Here is a 20,228-nt window from a genome sequence, read left to right as displayed (position 1 = left end):
GCTCATATGAACGAGTCAGCATGGATATGAGGCTGATCTGAACCTAGGAAGCAAAGTCCAGGATTCTTATTTTTCTTTCCTTTTAAAGCTGACCCTGCCTATGCAGTTTGTAGTAAGATAGGGTGCTTCTGCAGTGGCTGTACAGTCTAACACATCAGTTTTCTCAGATATCAAACCCTGCTCTTCTTCCCTTTTAAAAATTATTTCATCCATATGAGTTCCTTCTCCTCTTAGGTTTTTAGGTGGCAACCTATAACCATGGAATCTAAATTTCCTGAGGTCGCATCATTTGCAAAGCTGGTTATTCCCACCTGAAATGCTGTTCATCTATATTCATTTACATTTTCTTGTTGCATTTTTTTTTAATCTTGGCTTTTAATTTTAATAAATAGCTAACCTTGCTGTTATTCTACAATTGTATTAGTTTATTACACTGAATTGTTGACACAGCTGGTAGGGAGCTAAGTGCTGTGGTTTCACACAATAAAATTTCAGACAATATGTGTAGCACTTCTTTTTCATACATATCATTTGAAAGCCATATGATTCACCAAGATGTGTTATTGTTATCCACCCATGTGGGATACAATCTATTTTAAATTAGTGAAGTGACTTGCTAAACTCCCTGTAAACAATAAGACTGTGGGAAAACATTAAGTGCTATTCAGAAAAGAACATTACTATACTGCCTTTTATCCAAAGGATCCCACAGTGCTATAGAGAATGAAGGGACCTGGCACTGCTGCCATGCCGTCTGCTCTTCAGCGGAGAGCTCATCTTCACAATAGGCTTTAGAAGGCAACTCTACCACTTAAAACTGGAGCAGGGAGGGTTTGATGAAGATTGTAACTACTCACACTAGTTCAGTGTGCTAGGATGTAGTAAGTCACTGTGAGTGAAAAGTAGCAATGGACTCTGGGGTGTTTGTTAGCAAAATCTTGATTTAACATCTCCTTTGGAGGTTTAGGCACAGAATCCAATATAATCACTTGACAGGTCGGTGTGCATCAGCCACTGTAACTGTTGAAGCACATGGAAGTGTGAGGTTAACAGGAACGAGCTCAGCCTCTCACAGAAGCCATCACATTATACTGGATTTACCAGAGAGAAGGAGCTTAGGTATGGACATTGCTGCGGCTCAGCTGAAAGCATGGTAGTCATTTACAAAGTGCAAGAAAAGAATTGTGTTTCCAAACTCTAAAACATGTCTCTTCCAACAACACAATGCCTAACCAAGCCTGGACACTGGTTGGATTTTGGCAAAGCCATAAAATTTACTTCCTTTAAAACAAGTGAGATGTTGACGCCATTGTCCTAAGAATACATCTGACAGTTTCCTTCATGTAATGAACATGGGCAAGCAACATGAAGTGACAACTCTGCAAGACTATGGGTAAAATGACTGCAATGACTTTGGGTAAAACAAGGAGAATGGAAGAGAGCCTGTTCTCTCAGAAAGGGAAGGTTGTTTTTCTCCGTGTTGTTACCTTCTAGCTCTCCCAGTGTACAGTCACCCTGTGGGATTCTGGTGTAGTGTGGCTGGAAGAGGTCAGTGGGCGAAGGAGGGAGCCATGTCTCTTGAGATTCTGCTCCACAACCAGGGCACAAGGGAAAGCAGAATAAAGTAACCAACCCTGAGATGATAACAAGCTCCCACCACATTGCACAATCCGTCCTGCTGATTTACCAGCAGCTCTTGTAGGGCTCTTTCCCAGAGCTCAGCTCTACATACACAAGGAATTGTTGGCCATAGTCATGTACTTCTTAGCAGATCCCTTGCCTTCCTTGGATTACAGGTTGAACCCCAGTCTTCATTTATGGATGTTCAAACTGGCCCAGCATGGCATAGAAAAATCCCACAAATTTGTCTACTCCCTTGCCAAGAAGAACCTTGGAGAAATTTGTGTGCCCTTCTTACTGCTTTGTGCAAAGAATTCATCCAGTGTTGAAAATTTTGTTCAGCTTGTTGTTAATTTGCAGGGAAACATCATTCTTCTTAACTGATCTTTAGAAACAACAATGTGAGAGAAAAGCTCCATTATGTGCATGTGGAAATGAACTCAGGTAGAGTATGAGGACAATGCCATTTAGGGAAAAAAACCACAACCCTATCTAAAACAGAAAAAACCCCAGCAATAAAGCTATCCACTTTGTGAAACAGATTTTGTGAAGAAAATTAATGGTCTATGTTGACTCACATACAAAAAGCTGTATTTGCAACAAAAAACACATAGGTGGGCGGAGAGTTACCTTGCTGGTAATTTTCATCTTTTGTAAGAGAGAATTTGGTTGTGGTTGACTAGTTCAGTTAGCTGTAGCCAGCAACTTCCAACTGTAGATCAGTTTTCACCCACAGGATCCTCCTCTGTTTGATTTGCCAAGGACAGGAGCCACTTTGTTAGCTGTGATGACATGTGACAAGCTATGAGTGTAAAACATATTTATTTATTGGTCTTGACAAAGATATGAGCTGGGTTTCCCAGGATTAAAAAAAATAGTAGTCGGGGGGATGAGTGGGAAGTTCAGATGGACACTCACTGTTGCCAGATTATACTGTGTTTGTTACAGACGGGGTTTGGCACACGCGTGTCTCAAATCTTCCTGTGACAGGGGACAGACGGAACACAGACCTGATCCAGGATGTTCATGCCTGTGCTGCATTGGAAACCCTTCCTGTTTATAGACATGCTGTTGGCATGTTACAAAGGCAGACTGGACTTTGTGCAGGTCTTACTCTACTTTCACTGGTTCATTAAAAAAAGAGAAAAATAGGAAAAAATTAATTTCACTTTTCCATATAAATGTTTTTTGGGGAGTACATTCAGAGTATTTCAATTCACAGTTGATTCTAGTGTCTGATGCCAATATCACAGTTTAAGATTATTTGCTTAATTCCTGAATGTGTGCATTGTTTTTAGCAAACATTTTTAATTTACATGTTTGTCCTGCCTCTCTTCAAATCTCCCATTGGATACAGAATGTAAACCAGGACAGGCAGTTTCTCTGCCATTCTCTTTGCAGATGTCTCTCAAAGAATCAGGAGTGAAAAGTGCCCCTACACCGGGTACAAAAGGGTTGATGAATTCCCCAGCACGCATGAATGTTCTATGCTGAAAGAGAGCGCTCAACACGTTACAAGAACAGCTTACAGAAGCAGGGTGTGTAATTTTTAATAAGTGGGATAAAAACCCTCAGTGACATCTTTAAAATATAAATGCCTTTTCTTGTTGCTTTTATTTCTTTCCCCTCCCTTATTTTGCCTTTTCATCTCTTCTCCTTTCAGTTCCATTAAGCTTCATTGTACAATAATGTATTGCAGTGGACTTTTTTCAATTATGTTTCTGATTTTTTCCTCCTTGTTACTATAAAACTCCAGATGTTTTGAGACTTCATGGTTCTCTGGATATTTTTTCCTTTATTTTAATCTTCTTTTGTAGCATGCCACACATGTGGTATTTTGGCCTTTTAAGATGCTACGCTATGCTAATCAGCCATAAGTTTTGGGGAGGGGTTTTTTTTCTTTTTGTAATGGCTTTTTTTTCCTTCTTGCTGTTGTCTTCTCTTTATTTTTTATTTTTTTTAAACTGGATTCTCTCCTCGTCCTGGGGCTGCATTCATTACCTTAAACAAATTCATTCTTCACTCCAAACTTGCAAACTCTTATACCTGTAAGTAAATTATGAGCGCCTATTACATCCTGGATGTCTGCGAAATGCATTCTGTACAGAGCTGTTTGCAGCATAACTGGCTTCCCAGAAAAAAATTAATTTTTTAAATAACAGCACAGGCTGTTATTTAAAGATGTGACTAAAACGTGAGCCAAAATGCAGATAGATAAGCAAAAGTGTAGGACTTTCAGTAAAGTTTCAGCTGAGATGGGTGTAAATAGGTGATATGTTAGATGCAAACTGGAATTGGAATGTTTCCTTGGAAAGTGAGGTAAGACAATGACTTACTGATCCAGAGGAACAAACTTTTGAAGTATGTGTAGAAAACTATATCTTTGGTTAAAAAAATCTCAAAGAACTGGAGGGAAGCATTTTAATTTTCTTTGTGGTTCTTTGCTGGCACCGCTGGAGAAGGTGTTTAATTGATTTTGTTCAATCTTAATTTTGTCCCCAAAACAAACAGATCTGGCTTCAGATATTGGAGCAGCAAATCTTGGATTTTATGATGTCCTTTAATTCCAAATAGCTTGCAAGATATTAAAAAAATCCCAAATAACAGTTTCCCAGTTACATGTGAGGAAATAAAGGGACTGATGTGTAGATTTCAGGAGGGGTGCCTTCTTTGCTTGTTACATGACCATATGAATTTTGCATTTTGTTTTTTAAAATGTTGCTCCATGCAATGTTATTTTTGCCTGCAAGCCATAATACTGCATTCAGTCCAACTGTAATGAGGTTTCAGAAAGTTGTTTGGTTTCCAAATGACATATTTAACAAAACCTTATGGCAAAATTTGTGGCTGTCATGCTGCTGATAGTAAGATATCCCCAGCTTCCCTGGTTCATTCTCGTATGTTGCAGCAAATAAATGCAAGTACCTCTGTTTTGAGAAATGTTTATCCTTCTGCTTGAATTTTAAGACTAGCTACAGGGGTTTGTGAAAATTATAGGATGCTCTGATAGTTTCTCAGATATTTTGGGTTTTGCTGGAAAACGTGGGAAGCTCTCTTTGCTCACTGAAGTGCCTGACCTGTGTGTGCTAGGAGAAATAAATCTATTAATATTTCAGTGCTTTGAACAAGATTCACCCCTTTCTTGACAGGTGGTAATTTACAATTACACGAGCGAGACTTTTGAGAGACAAAACATGCCAGTGCTACTTAGAGCCAGGCTGAGACTTAGTGCCTGTCCTGATGAGCTGGTCTTCTGCACTCAGTGTGACAGCAGACCTGGAGAGATGATTGCCAAAACTTGCATTTAATGCCAAATACACTCAGAGACACAGGTAAAACTTTAAAAAAACAAAACCCAGAAGCTAAATCTAGACTGCCTCTGTAGTCAGGAGAGAGGGACATGCACCTACCCAGCAGGATGTTTCCTGCGGAACTCTCTTAGCTGCTGACCTCGTGCTGGGCCGAGCTGCCGTCCCCCAGGGACTCAGGCAGCTCAAACAACGAGGCTGTTCATTTTTTAGACAGTACAGTGAGAGTGGAGGAATCCCATCTCGGGGGATGTTGGCAGGCAGGTGGCTGGGTTTCGCAGTCAGAAAAGTCTGTTTGTGTGTGGAAATCACTTCGCACGCAGAATCAGAGCCGGTTGCTGTTGAAAGCCTCATGACTTCAATGAGTCTGTTGTTATGCCTTGTGTGGGCCAGGTCTGCATTCCTCGTGCACCCATAACTCCTGGTACTGCCAGAGGGGGGGTCAGGAATGCGGTCTTAAGGGCTTATAAAATTCATAAAATTGAAATAAAGGAGACAGCCCAAAGTCTTGTTTAATTCAGTGACGTATGCTGATCAAACACCTCCTCCAGGATTTTCAGTGTATTAGTATTTCCCCGTTTCATGTTAATTAGGAAATATGCAACCTGTCTAACAGTGTAAAGAAAAATGAACTGCTGGTGTGCAATGTGTTAATGTCGGAAGGTTGACTGTAATTACTCTAAAACCCAACAAGGTGAAGGATATATTGCATTTATATTGAGGCTTATTTTCTATATTTTTTCTTTTTTCCTGTTCTGAATCTTTCTATCTTGGCTAAAGCTCTAAATGCTTTTTTGTAATACAAATAATAAAACAAGTACCAGCAATTTTTCCCAGGACTCAAATGAAATATCATGCAGAAGTGTCACTTTGCAAACATAAATTGTTCACGCTTGGAAAAAAACCCCTAGAAATTGGCAGATCCTTTTTCTGTTACAGGTATCTTCCATTATTTTGTTACCACAAAGGGAAAAAGCAGCTTCTAACAATTTAAATCAGTAAACTGGCTATATGAACTGGGATTCCTTAGGAGGTTGAGAGCTCAGTCCTATGGGTTATTTTTATGTCCACAAATAGTTCTGTTGAGTTTAATGAAACTCTTTGCAGGAGTCATGTTACTCACGAGCAAATATTTGCAGGATCAGGGCTTTACATTGTAGCTACAATAGAAAATTAAAAATTAATGCAATCAGGTGTTTGCTAGAAAAAACAAAGCACCAAATCAGATATTTTGAGTCTTGTGTTGGGTGAACCAACTCATGTGCTTAAGTTACTGACATTCATAAAACTTTGGGGCCTCATACGCCTCCTGCCATGTCCCCAACATTAGACTCAGTGTGCTTTAAAACATTGATGCCATTTAAAGAGTGGTGTGACTATTTCCTCCCCTCCAGAAGGGATACATATCCTCACAGGATCCTTTTTCTCCTAACATGTTTTTCAATAAAATTTTCCCAATTTTGTAATCAGTTGGGAAGAAAGAACATTTCACAATGTTCATAAGGCTTGTAGATGTTTTGACCAGACATAAGATTTCCTATTGATAGTATTAAATGCTTTGGAATGAAATGTTTTGGGTTTTCCATCTGTAGGCTGTCTGAGATGTCAGCAGCCAATATGACCTGCTGTTTCCCTTTTAGGTCTATAAATAAAAGGCAGCTTGTTTAAGTGATCTTGCAGCAGAGAGCAGAGGTGTATATTAATGAGCTTTCTCTAATGGCACACTGGACCTATTTAGCACTACAACTGTGAAGGCTTCTCTTTTTCAGTCATAACTCATTTCCTAAGAAAATGTCAGTTATTGCTTCACCTTATGGTCTGAGCTGTTTAGTTTATAGTTTATTTCTTCTGATCTGTACCACTGACAGATATTGTAGACATGACTGTGATTAAATACGCTTATGAAAATGGTAAACATTTGATAGTATAAACCCTCTTGGGAATATGCTGTTATTTCTACATGGCAACATTCTCAGGTACATTCCAAATATAATGTGGAAGCAAAGAAAAAGCATTTTAAGCAATTACAGTTATTAGATTAAATTGTTTTGTTAGGAAAATTGTGATGTGTTTAGATCACTGTGAGATAATTTAGTGTTTTCATAAATATGCCTTTTAAATGCATGATAGTACAGCAGTTACACTCCAGTGAGATTTTAGTGTGAAATAAAGATAACATATGTATTTCCATATGGTAGTGAACCGATTTAGTCCTGTAAATTTCTAGAACACATTTTTTCCTGGTGGAAGCCCTATTCTAAAAGCAGCAGTAGTTATAAAATCCAGTAATCGCATCATGCTATGTACTGTGATCATGTGGCATTGTTTTGTGTCTGTGCTCAGATGTGTGCAGCATAGCAGTGTCTGAAACACACATTAACAATCTCACAGTAAAGACAAAAGTAGTAATTGCAATATAATTATTATTTTTATTGATGAACTTGTTTAAGAGCTCTGTTGACATTTACAGACTTTGAGGATCATGCAGCGTTTGTTACAGTTATCCCAGGCATCAAACGTCAACAAAATGTTTAAGATTGTAGGATTAAGCAGTGACAGATTGGGGCCAGATGTCTGAGAGATACTGTAAGTGGCCTTCTCAGTTCATCAAATAGCTCTTACTATCCTAAAGCCCTTTGGAAATTGAACATTTGTTCTTTGTAGTTGAAGCTGAGACATTTCTGGGATTGATGGCTCTTCCTGGTGGCTATTTGAGAAGGAGAATGAGCGCTCCATTTATCCAGTAGTAGTTCTGTTTGCTGTGTATATAAATATAAATACACTCCAAATATCAAGGGAAGGTAGAAGGGTTAAAAGTGTTGGTGAGGAGCAATGAAGCCCAAGAATTGTCTTACGAAGTCATCCTAACACAGTTTCCTCCGCAACCCAGTTAAGTTGTATTGTCCTTGTACAACTGCACAGGTGAGACACTCGCGCTTTGGGGCAGCTGGGCCTCAGCAGTGCTGTCTCCACATATGGACTTGTAGGGATTTAGGGAAAAACTGCAAGGGGGACAGTCAGCAGATCCAGCAAGAAATAACAGAGCTGAAATAGGTTTTCCTGGAGTCCTTCAAAGTGGAGACCTTTCTGCAGATCTGAGTGGATTCTCTCTGCCCCGAGCTTGTCAGGTCTTTGCAAGCGCTCCTTTCCTCCCTCCCTCCCTCCCTCTCAGGCCTTTCACCTTCACCTTCACCTTTGTACGTCCCCTTCACCTTTGTACGACCCCTTCCCCTCTTCCCATCACTTGCTGGCAAGGTTGTCACCCTGACTCCTTTTCCATTTATTTTTTTCCTATTTAGCCAACCCTCCCTTTATCAACCCTGCCTCCTTGAAAATAGGGGTGCTGGAGTCATCTCATTCTCTTTGGCGGTGTATTCTCCAACCTTATGTGTTTAGAATGAATTTATCACAGCGTTGCGACTGTCCCACTATCTGTTGTCCAGCTTAACAGAGCTGGATGATATAAATAATATAAATTAGGAAATTGTAATATAAAAAAGGAAAGCCCTTAAAGTCCAGGCATACGTGGTGATGGAGGAACCTTGCTGCTGCAGGCATTAGACCTTTGGATTATGCATTAGTACCAAAAAAAGGCTGTTGACCACAGTAAATGTATAATAAACCCCTATTTGAGTGTTGCTGCTTACATTGTAGCTCTGAGCATTTATGGTAGGGCCTGTTCCTTCTCTTCCTGCAGTGCCGATCCAGCATCCAGCAAACTCTTAAACACATGTGCTTTCATGTGTTTTAAATTAAGCTTATGTTTAGATGTTTTAGGACATTTGCCATTGGCATTTTTGCTACTGACATCAATGAGAATGGAGCTGGACCTTTAATTAGTTTGGATTATTCTGCATACTTTCCTACTTTGCATTAGGCTTTAGATATGGAGCTGAGGACTGGTAATCCATTAGAAAAACATTCTGAGGCTCAAGATCCTCCATTCATGACTGTATAGCTAAGAAATTACTTCTGTGACCTAACAGGTCTTCCAGGCCTGAGACAAAATGCAGACAAGAAAGATCAGGTTGTAGAGTGTCACTGTAGTGATTCTGGTGCCATGGATTTGCCAAACTCTGCTTTATTTTTCATGGACTTCAGCATATTTGCACATTTCAGATTGCTTCGTTCTGAATCCTTGCCAGATTTTTAGTGATGATTAAGAAGAAAGTTTATTTCTTTTTAAGCCTTGGTGGCTTGGTCACTTCTAAAACTCCCACTCCTCCCTGCACCAGCTGAAGTGTTCAGACAAGAGTCATGGCCAAAAAACAAACTTCTGAAGCCATAGACTGCATGTTTCCAGGTGACTCTGTGGATCTATCATGATAGTTGTGATGGGGAGAGGTGGAAATATATACTTATCAGATAGTTGTCTGCACACATAGACCCGAATATGCCTTTCGGACAGATTAAATATCTGCTCAGGGAGTAAATATTTAGTAAAAGCCATAGTGATCCTCTCGCGTATGAGCAGCGGGGAAAGGCAGAAACCTGCCAGGAAACCGTCTGTGTTGGAGTGCACTGGTGTGTTGGAGTGCACTGGTGTGTTGGAGTACACTGGTGTGTTGGAGTGCACTGGTGTGTTGGAGTGCGTTGGTGTGTTGGAGTACACTGGTGTGTTGGAGTGCACTGGTGTGTTGGAGTGCGTTGGTGTGCTTACTGTGTAGTGTGCAGAGCTGATCTGCGTGCAAAGACCCAACACAGCCCACAAAATGAAGTGCTAGCTTGAGAATCCAGATCACTTTGTTCACTGTGTTGAGCTGCTTAAAACACCTTGGTCTGAGCAGGAGGTGATGGACGTTGACCATCAGTAGTTAAAATTTGTCAGGTACCAGGAGATCGGGTTCCTCCAGTTTACAGCATCTTCTAGGCTCCATCTGCATCTGCCCTCTCTTCCCATTGCATCCTGCAATGCTGGATGCAACAGCCGAGTCAGAAGTTTGCACGCACCAATGTATATGAGTGCGTGTGTAACTAATAGAGTGCAACAGGGATTGGCAAGACTGTCATTTCTGTGGTGCTGTCCGAGGAACCACAGGTCGTGAATGGAAAGCTGCTGAACAGAATCCTGAATCAGCAGAAGGAAGTGACAAAACACTCACTAATTTTGTGAGGGTCAGGATTTCACTCTGTGAGCAAGAATCATACCAAAAAATCTGGCTTCCAGAAATAGTGGGTTTAAGATACACCTCCCTTCTTTGGAAACTGTTGTGAGTGTTGATATGAAGGTGAATTGAGTTGTGTTTCTCAAATACATTCTTTGAGATCTCAAATCATAGAGGAGCCAGGGTTTTACCTGTATAGAGACACTAGAAGATCTGCAGTGCCACTGCTGCACTGTAGAGTGGGCAAAGTGTGTGCCCACCACCACAGGTGAGTATGTGCACACAGAAGTGTTTGTGCACGTGTGTAAGTGTCTGAGTGCATTTTGTGGGTTTGCTGGTGCACGTATTTGTGCTGACCTGAGTTAGTTCCCAAAGCCCAGCTTAGAGACAGTGCCTCCAATGCAGTCCCCCGTTGTCTGCAACACTGAAACTTATCAGTGAGCGATGCGAAACACCCTTCCCTTGGCCCAGGAGCTGGGAATTTTAATTATTTATTTATTCAGATTTAATTTGAAACAGTGACTTCTGTTATGAATGCTATGCAGCATTTTATTACCGAGTTCTCTAATGAAACGGGTGCTTAAGAAGTCAGAATTGCTCAGGTTACTGGTTGTGTAAGTGCTGAGAACAGATCTGAGTGACATGACTAGTAAATAAAAGGGTGCAGAATAACAGCGGGGTTCCTTTGGATTGATCTTCAAATGGATCAGGTCTTCTTGTAATAGTCCGTGCTCATCTGCTCCAGGGTGTAGCATTTCAGACATCTGAAACCAGGTTCTTCCCCACCACAATTAGCTTCTCTTGCTCTCTGTCTGTAGCAGCTAATTGTTATTGCCCACAGTGGTTCCTGTGCCAGTTAACATCTAAAACTCATCAGAACACTTGTTCTTTCTTTAAATTTTCTGTTCTGGCACCATGTCTTTAAGCATTCAGTACTTCAGGGAGAACCTGTGAGATATTTATAACCCTTGTATTATTATTATTGAGCTACGCACCATGTCTTCAGTGACAGATTAAATGAACAGCACAAAATGTTGTGTTTCATCCATAAATTTCAACAGATGTTTGAATGTTGGTTGATTTATTGCACATCCAACTTGGATCTTACACTGTTCTCATTGTGGCTGCACATGGTTTATTTAATAGTACTTTACAACCATTTTTTTATGACATTTTTCAGTTTGAAGGGTGCAACAAGGCGTTTTCTAGGCTTGAGAACCTTAAGATTCACCTCCGGAGTCATACTGGGGAGAAGCCATACCTGTGTCAGCATCCTGGCTGCCAGAAAGCTTTCAGCAACTCCAGCGACCGGGCAAAGCATCAGCGAACACACCTGGATACCGTAAGCATGATTTCATACTGGGAGTCACACAGAGTTTTCCAGTGGTCCTGGTACACAATCTGTTCTGCAACTGGAGGGTGACTTTTCATGACGAGCGTCTCAGAAAGCTCAGCTATAGGCAACTGTACTTTTGTTTTGAATTGTAGGTGCTTTGAGAAATGAGAAAGCCTTGATCACAGAAAGGCAAATTCAGCTGTCTTACTCATGCTGAGGAATAAGTTACTCAAGAATAGGTTACTCAGGAATAAGTTACTCAGCAAACTCTCCCATTGTTCTTGTTCCAGTAAGAGGAGGCAGCAGTAGAATAAGGTGTAGTATGAGTGAAAGCTGAGTCACTGCTGCTGTACTCAATGTGTGTCATTGTTTGCTTCCTATCCTGTCTTGCTTCAGTAAAGTCTGTTCTGTATGAATGCAAAAGCAGTTCAGGCACCTCAGTGGAAGGTAAATGCATCTCAGCTTTGAACTTAATTTTGTAAAGGTAAAAATACATCTGTCTCACAACTATATCAAATTTCTTAAGTGCCCACCATCAGAATTAACTGTAAGAAACGAATTCTTTTCTTATGTAGAGTTGGTAGATTCTGTCTCAAGTCTGCAAGTCTCTCACTTGTCTTGCAGAGAAGATGGGAGCCTGTCTAGTGTCTTAGGCTCCGATAAAATTAAATCACCATACTGTGGAGAAAGAAACTAAGTAGGCAACTTTGTAGACCAGTTAATCCTCAGCATAAAGCTTGTAAAGAATAACAGGCAGAGTTGTTCCTTTGTCTTTTTCAAAGAAGTGAATATATGGTTTAATGTTTGGCCAAGTGTTTATGGGGCAGAACTTTGGAGTTTAATTGATATTTACTTTTTAAGCAGTTACACATTTCAGACAGTGCAGCATTAAGGAATGTCTAATGTACATTATTCCTTGCAAAAACAAACAAGTAAGAGAAGCCAGTCAGTCACATTTTCCAAACCAAAGCACACTTACAATAACAATGTTTTATTTATTTGAAAGTCAACCTGAGATATTTGAATTTGTAATTAGTTCTAAAATGTGTCTCCTTTGAAAGTGGATATACTAGATTGGGTGCACCGTTTTGAAATGTAACTGCTTGAATCTAATAGATACATTTTTTTTATTAGCCAAAGTTGCAAATGGAATGCCATTTCTTAGTTTTGAAAGAGAATTCAAATGATTACCAAAATAAGCAAAAATTCTTATATCTGTTGTTCTGTGCATTATTGAAGACAAATCTCTTAACTTTCTATTTTCTTTTCTTTTCTCTTTATCTCTGTCTTTATTATCTGAAATGCTCATAAATCAGGAAAAAGGTACAGTAATCATTTTCTACTAACTTTCTTAAATATCTAAAAACATCCTCCATGCTGTTCTATTGCAGGTTTTTTAAAGCTGTTTCTGTAGTCCTACAGCACAGTTACTAACTTCCACTTACCTGGTTTAATTGAAGTCCGATGGTTTAGCTTAAGTGTATTGTGTGCTTATGTCAATGTGAAAAACAACAGAGCTCCGGGATGGTGCTGCTGTAAAGACTGCACGTTGCGTTAGCTCAGTGGACAAAATAACTGCCTGAGATGTCAAAGCAAATAGCCGTGCATCTTCTCAGGGGTAGTCAGATTTTCATCTACTTGCCCTAAAACTAAGTTGAAGGATTCTATCATTAATTTGAATGACATAAATTATTTGAAAAATACTCTTGCTAGTTTTTCTGCTAGGGGATTTTTTAAAGTTTTCCACAGTTTTTTCTCAGGTGTCAGTTCTCTGTGTTCCAGACACTCTCAATAAATCTGCTTTGCCCTGTAACTTTCTGGGTAGGTGCTGTGTTAGCCTGTAAGGTCATGGATTGGTGAATGATTCTATTATTCCTTCAGAAATTTCCTGCTGGCTGGACAGAGCAGAAATACTTACCCTCTGGAGGTACTTACAAAGAAAAGGGGTTTATATAGACTGCTTATTCCTTATTGAGTGCATTTGGAATTGGTTTTAAAGCTTCTCAATGTAGGTCACTCCATCATTTATCTTCTCCAAAAGGAGAATCTGTAAATCATTTCAGAGACTTACTGGTGTATGCTAGTTTGAACAAATCTTTACTAAATCATCTGGAAGTAGATCCTTCTCCTAGGTAGAAGCAGAACAAAGGGAACGTATCTGTCCCTGGGGTAAGAAGGGCATGTCATCACTCCTCCAGGAGTAGAGCAACTTGTTTAAAGGACCTCACAATCACTTCTCCCAAAACCGGTGGGTTTTTTATTCCTTTTGTGCATGCATCCTCTTTCTGAAACCAAACGGATTAAAGAATGTGACACTGAGGTCATGACAAACCAGTTTTCTACCTTTGGGAAGACACCAAAAGAACTTACTAGTCCAAGTGAAAAGGCTAAGGTAATGCTGACAGTTGAGGCAGGAAAATAGAGAAAAAAGGAATGTTCTGCTTAAATTTAAAACTTTGTGAGCTCTGACATGCAGCTCTACTTTGCTATCACTTAAGTCAGTGGTTACTTAATAACAAGTGCCAGAGTCCCTTTGTTCAACTGGGTAATTGCACATTTATTTGGAGGTTGTACTGTAACAGAGAGACAGTGTTTCATTTGTTGGGAGTAGGAATAACTAAGAGAAGATTTTGGTGAGGCTTTCAGTCATTGGGACTCCAGAATCAGCAGTTAAATTGGAGCATTCTTATTTATTTATTTTTTAATTTTCCTATGAGGATTGTACTGGAACTGCCTGCCCAGACCCAGATGGTTTTCCCAGGAAAGAGGGCTCATACTATGCCACATAGAAGTGGCAAGCTCTGCCGCGTGCCAAAGTCAGCTGGACAGGTCTTCCCAACAAAATCAACAATAGTGGATTTTTCTTTCTGTATTGATTTGCTCAGATGTTAATGTTTGCTGCAGGTTGTTTGGTTAGGAGTTAGAAAAAGAAAGATATTGCTGTTGTTATTCAAACAGGAACAAATGTGTGCTGTACCAGTTTTGCTCTGCTGCATATGGAACAGTTGTTGTTTAACAGTTTAAGTCAGCCCACTAATCAGTATCCAACATGACAGGGTATAGATGTGTCACATTCTCTCAGTGTCTGCATGGAGTGCAAAATCAGAGCGATCAATGCAGTTCTTCTCTTTGCATCATGTCTGGCTTGTACATAGAGGAGACAGAGCAAACCTGGAAACAGCAAACAGAGCAAACAGCTCAGCCTTAATTAACACTGTGTTTCACAGAAACAGCCATCCTTCAGCACTGTGCTCTGGTGCTAGAGATGCAGAGGAATATGAAATCTTTTCCCTTTTCTTACATTTACAGAAACCCTATGCCTGTCAGATTCCTGGCTGCTCCAAACGCTACACCGACCCCAGCTCCCTGCGCAAGCACGTGAAAGCTCACACAGCCAAAGAGCAACAGGTGCGTAAGAAGGTAAGACCCACTAGGCAGAAAGTGACTCACCTCCAGATCTCCTCGATGTAGTTATTTTTAAATTACCTTTCATTTATTTATTTTCAAATCAGAATTCTGCAATATCGATAGAAGAAAACTTGAGCTAATTTTCCTGTTGGTTTTTAATCACTTTTGTTAATCAGTCCACTTTATAGTTTCACACTCTCAAGGCTACACCCTGTAATTTCAGTGTGCGCCATACTCTCTCCAAGCATTTCTTTCCTGTTCATCTTTCATATACAAGTCCAAATTGTGCTGTCACTCACATAAAATGTCCATGCATTGAGTCTCTGCATCCAGCTAGTAAATACATGTTGGCAGATTATCTAAAACACAAATGAAACTAAGCCAGGATACCATGGAAATGTTAGGAAAGGAGCGCTTGTAATAGATGAGAATGAAAACCCCCCACTTTTCCCACCACATCTGTATTTTAAACGCATTTATAAATCATTCCAAACCCAAACTGCTAGTTATGTTTTCACTACCATTAGATTCAAATAAGTATTTTGGTTTCTGTGGGCTAAATCCCGAACTCATTATTAAATGGGGTTGCTTACGGGTACCAGCCCAGCACCAGAGACTTGTTTATTACACATTTGTACACACAGATTGTAAAAAGATGATTGGGATCCCACAGAGCTGGTCTGTGACAGAACAGACCATGAGCATACTTCAGGCCCAGGAGTGGCAGGGAATGCAATCCTTTGCAAGGAATTACAATTAGTTCAATAAGCAGCAATGACATCTTCCCCCAGCTGCCCCGCCACTGCCAAGAGCATCACAGATGAGACAGCAAGGCATGTGTAAAGGATGGAGGACAGAGCAGAAGTGACAGCCTGGCAAGACAGAGCTAGGGAGCAGCTAGTTTGGGAAAATGTCAAAGGTAAGAACTAGAAGTACTGGAGAGCAAAGAGAGGAACATGTAGAGAGAGGAGACAATAGCAGAATCCAGGTGATCTTAGTTTCAGAATTCAGGATGAGCCATGGAGGAGTGAAATGAATGTCAAAAAGGCCTCATTCTCCTGAGTGAATACAACTGTGATTTCATACTGATTTGTCCTTGTATCAGCCATGCCCCTTGTCTTACACCCCATCCCTCCTGCTACTTCTCAGCATGAATTATATCCCCTACAGTTTTCACTTGGCTAGATTCACCAGTCTGAACTTATGGTCCCCTTTCCTAAGACAGTCTGTCCCTCAGTTCTTCCTGTAACCCTTCTCTGCATCAGGTGCATGCTGTCTGAGGAGCAGTTTCTAGAAAATTAGTGGCCAGGGTTGTGCACACTATTTCATATAGTCAGTCAAGAAACACTCATTACTCGTGGAGCTTTGTGCCTGGGAGTAACACTGTTCATACCCAGCACCCATCCAGATGTCCACAGGATCAAGTTGTTGTCTCTCCATATATCAGGTCCTGGCAGAACTCTTATTTAGCCTGGCAGGACTGGAAAGGACCCCCTAGTTTTCAAGCCCAATTTTGTATTATCAGGCCATGTTGTTTCACTACAGCTCTCTAGAAGGTTCCACAGTGTGCTGTGTATATTTCACCCACACCACAGATCACCAGATTCCCACCACTTCCCTAGAGCAACCTTTAGGTCTTAAGGAGAGTAAGAGTCAGAAAGCCATAGCAGTAATTGGCCACAGAAAGGGGCTGACTGTGGCACCAAAGTCTTTTGCAATAGCAGGACCTTTATGACAGGGAGATTTTGTTATATGAAATTCTCAGCTGATGGTTGAAAGCAACCATGCTCTATTCCAAAGGAGAGAACCCCTCCATCTTTCCTTCCTGTGGTTGCTGACATAGTTCTTAGGAGGAGGAAGGAGGGAATTGTTTCCTAATACCAAATATTGGTATCATTTGTTCAGCTCTGTGTACTTATTAACATCCTTTACATCTGAACAAAGCACCAGTCCCCACTGTTCCACCCTGTCACCTGCTCAGGTCTATTTCCAGTTTTACGGAGGAGGGTGGGAAAAAAACCTAAATCCAGACTTTGCATTAAGGGGCACAAAGTACTTCCTGCATAAGCAGCAGGAGGCCTTAAGTGTAGAATCTATACAGGACAAACGTGGTACACACAAGCTGCAAACACAAGCTGCTTGGATGTACCAAGACATCAACTACCCAGGGTTTTATATCTCTTAATCTCCTAGCTTGAGGAATTTTCCTGCATGCATATACATACCTTCCCATAGACTTACCAAGTCTGTCTTAAGATGTTAGTTCCTTGCCTCCCACACCTTATTTGGTAGACCAATCTAAATCTGCACTCCTCCAGTGGTTTGAAATCATTTTCAGATTTCCTGTCTCATTTACCCATTTATGAATACTTGATCCTGTGTCTTTTTTCCTTGAACTTAAAAGGCATCTGAAAAAGCAGCAGATTTAAAGTGCATTTTGATCCGTCTCTCTTAAAAAGGACCATAGAAAATCTGACTCATAAAGAAATAATAAACCCCCCCAAATACTTAACTTAAACCTATTATAGGAAAAAAAAAAAGCAAACCAACAAAACAACCCTTTCACAACTAAGTCAATCTCAGTGTTACTGAAATGGTGACAGTCTGGAAAAAAGAGGAAAAGACTGTTTATACTCACTTGCTCATTTTTGGTTGTAACTCGGCAAAGGCAGTTGTCTGTTGGTATCAGCTTCACAGGAGCTCTGAGTGGAAATGACTTAGCCAAGAAAGAAAAATTAACAGGCTGCTCTGCCCACATGTCTTCATTGAGATAAGCTACCAAAATGTGCCATCTCTGATATAAAATAAAATACCTGAGTTTAGACTTACATCAAAGGAATCCTGAATATTTAGTTCCTAGCCTGGAAGATGACTGCAGTGGTAATATGTGGTTGTTCTGAAAGACTTTACAAGAACAAAATAGGAGAAAGCGAGCTGTTAATTTAGTAGTAGTTTAATTGGCTGCAGATGCACTTTGTGATCCAAATGTTAGATGTTTATCTTCAACCAACAAATGGCTGCATGGCAGGATTCTAAATAGGTTTGCGTGGACCTTTGAGTTAGAATAACCAAACCCAGGGGAGACTGGTATGCAAAACTGTAAACGTAAAGACAATAACTAGTTATTAATGGCTATAGAATGGGATGGCTGTTTGTGTAATGTGAGCACTGTATTATGACAAAAGCTTGGCAACATCAGCATGTTTGAAAGAGAATTAGAAATGCTTTTCTTTCTTAATTCTCCTCTCCTGCTGTTTTTAATATGATCGACATTGTGGTTTTCAAAAGTTTGCTTCAGACACTTTTGCCAGAGCTTTAATTTACATGGAGAACAGCTGACATATCGGTGATACCTCTTACACTTTACTGACAGCCTGTTATTCCACCAGTTCTAATCAGATAAGCACAAATGCTTTTCTTTCCCTATCAAATGTCTGTCCAAGTGTCACAGCTACAAGGTGATGCAACCCTTTTGCTGCAGAACCCAAGAAACTATGGAAAGCCTGAAAATATGCAGTTAAATTACTCAGGAAGGTTTGAAGAAACCCAGGGTACATTATTTTCTGACACAAACTGTTGTTGATTTAAGATTAGCACACTTAACTTGTGCACTCCTAAAAAAACCAGTATTATCTCTAATTAAAAATACCAAGTAATAGATAATTACACCAAGTTCCTAAGAACGACATTTTGTTCCTTCCTTCTATACCTGATCTTTAAGCAAAGAGACATTAATTTAATTAAAAGTAATTTGGTTTACTTTGAAATAAAATGTTTGTTTTATCCTCCTCTTGTAGCTAAATTCATGTACTGATATCGAACAAGATGTACTAAGTGAATGCTTAGCTATACAACAACTCCACACATCTTCACAACACATTTTGGATGGGAAATGTGGTAGAACTGTAGGTCATCATGATTTAATTACAGGTAAGAATACTTCTAATAAATATGGTGCTACTTATGTCATATAATACAAGATTTAAACCAGAATAGCTTATGGGGCTGATTTGCCACCATGAAAGATGAAAAAAAAACCACCAAGCAACAAATAAAGTGAAATGATTTAGTGCATTGTTTGCTAAAGCATGACTTTTTTTTCCAGAGTTATTCAGCAAAATAACTCCTATTAATTTCACGTGCAGGGGCAGCAGCCCTGCTGAAAGTCAGCCTTTACCCATTTGTTCTCTTTTAAAAGTTTGCCTTGGCTTCAGCAGAATGCAGGTGCATGAGCTTTGCTAAAGCCAAGTGAGCGCCCTAGCAGACAAAATCACGCAGCAATAAGGTCTTCCAGCTCTTCAGGAGCTGCAGGAAGGTTGATGAGGCTGTGTATTATCATGCACTGTGTGATTATAACAAATAATGTGGTGATGTATGAGTGGAGCAAAAGCTTGAATTTGAAATGTCAAACTGTTTTAATTATATTTTCTAGTATTTAATCTTGGTTTTATTCCTTCTTCTCTATCTTCTCTTTCTTTATTGTGGTTTGAACAAGAGCTGGCCCCTTTCAGGGACCTTAGACTGTTCTATACATTTTATAGGAAGAGAAGAAGATACTTCCATTCCCTTCTGCTGAAAATAAGATCTAGATTCACAACTTTTGAACTCCAGTAGAGGATCCTGAATCAGAGATGTGGCAATCTCAGGTTCTTTGTTTAGCCAGCAGAGAGAAAGAGGAGCTCTTAAGGCCATCAGTTTAATTGTAATGTGCCTTACCCTGTGAGGGCTCCCATATCCCTCCACTGATTCTAGAGATTAGAGTGGGGAACCTTTCACTTTGCTGTTTTCACTCTCAAACCTCTTTCTGTCCATGTAACTATTTAGCCCTTTCCCTAATTTTCGTATTTATTTTATTCTTGGCTTCAGCATCATCACGTATCATGAGTTGCAAATCCCGTACCTTTTTGAAAAAATACTTTCCTTGTTAGATTTTGCATGTGCAACTTTCAGATGATGTTTGATGAGAAGAATATGCACAGAGACTCTTACATGGTCTGCTTTGGCTTAACCTGCTTTTGGAGAACTGTTCATGTTACAGCCTTTGAAACTTCTCTGACTCTGTAATACCCATTTTGGGATGGGATAACCAACAGTGCACACAAAATTCCAGATTACACCATTCACTTGATTTATAAACTGTCGTTGTGTTTTCTTGTGTCATTCTCTGTCATGTTCCAGATGCATCCCAATATCTTATTCATTTTTTAATGGCAGCTGTGTATTAGAAATGGGATGGATATATGGTAACATTTTCTGTCTAGCACTTTGTATGGTCTGGAGACAATCTCCAGAAAAAAAGATGTAACAGATATTAATCACTTTTAAATTCTTTAATTGTTTAAATAATAATGCATACAAAACCCAGTTTTGGACAGATTATTCCTAATTTTGGGGCAGGAATGTGGTGTCTGGTATACCGCACGCCGTGCTTAAGAGTGGAGGACAGTTTGA

The 20,228-nt window shown here is 39.9% G+C and overlaps 1 protein-coding gene across 1 annotated transcript in view; it reads left to right on the top strand.

Annotated features, from left to right (window-relative positions):
* LOC104521194 (zinc finger protein GLIS1) overlaps nucleotides 1–18,707 on the top strand; it is a gene marked incomplete at its 3' end in the record, with an annotated part of 77,371 nt that extends 58,664 nt beyond the window's left edge. Inside the window, exons 4-6 of the mRNA XM_010163119.2 lie at nucleotides 11,214–11,375; nucleotides 14,679–14,789; nucleotides 18,575–18,707. Coding sequence (XP_010161421.1) covers nucleotides 11,214–11,375; nucleotides 14,679–14,789; nucleotides 18,575–18,707 — 406 coding nt within the window. The remainder of the gene's footprint in view (nucleotides 1–11,213; nucleotides 11,376–14,678; nucleotides 14,790–18,574) is intronic.
* Between the last annotated feature and the right edge of the window lie 1,521 nt (nucleotides 18,708–20,228).

Source organism: Antrostomus carolinensis, unplaced genomic scaffold, assembly GCF_000700745.2.
Source record: "Antrostomus carolinensis isolate BGI_N321 unplaced genomic scaffold, ASM70074v2 scaffold19062, whole genome shotgun sequence".
Lineage (NCBI taxonomy): Eukaryota > Metazoa > Chordata > Aves > Caprimulgiformes > Caprimulgidae > Antrostomus > Antrostomus carolinensis.
Note: the sequence above shows the minus strand (reverse complement) of the source record. Positions and strands in the feature narration are given on the sequence as shown.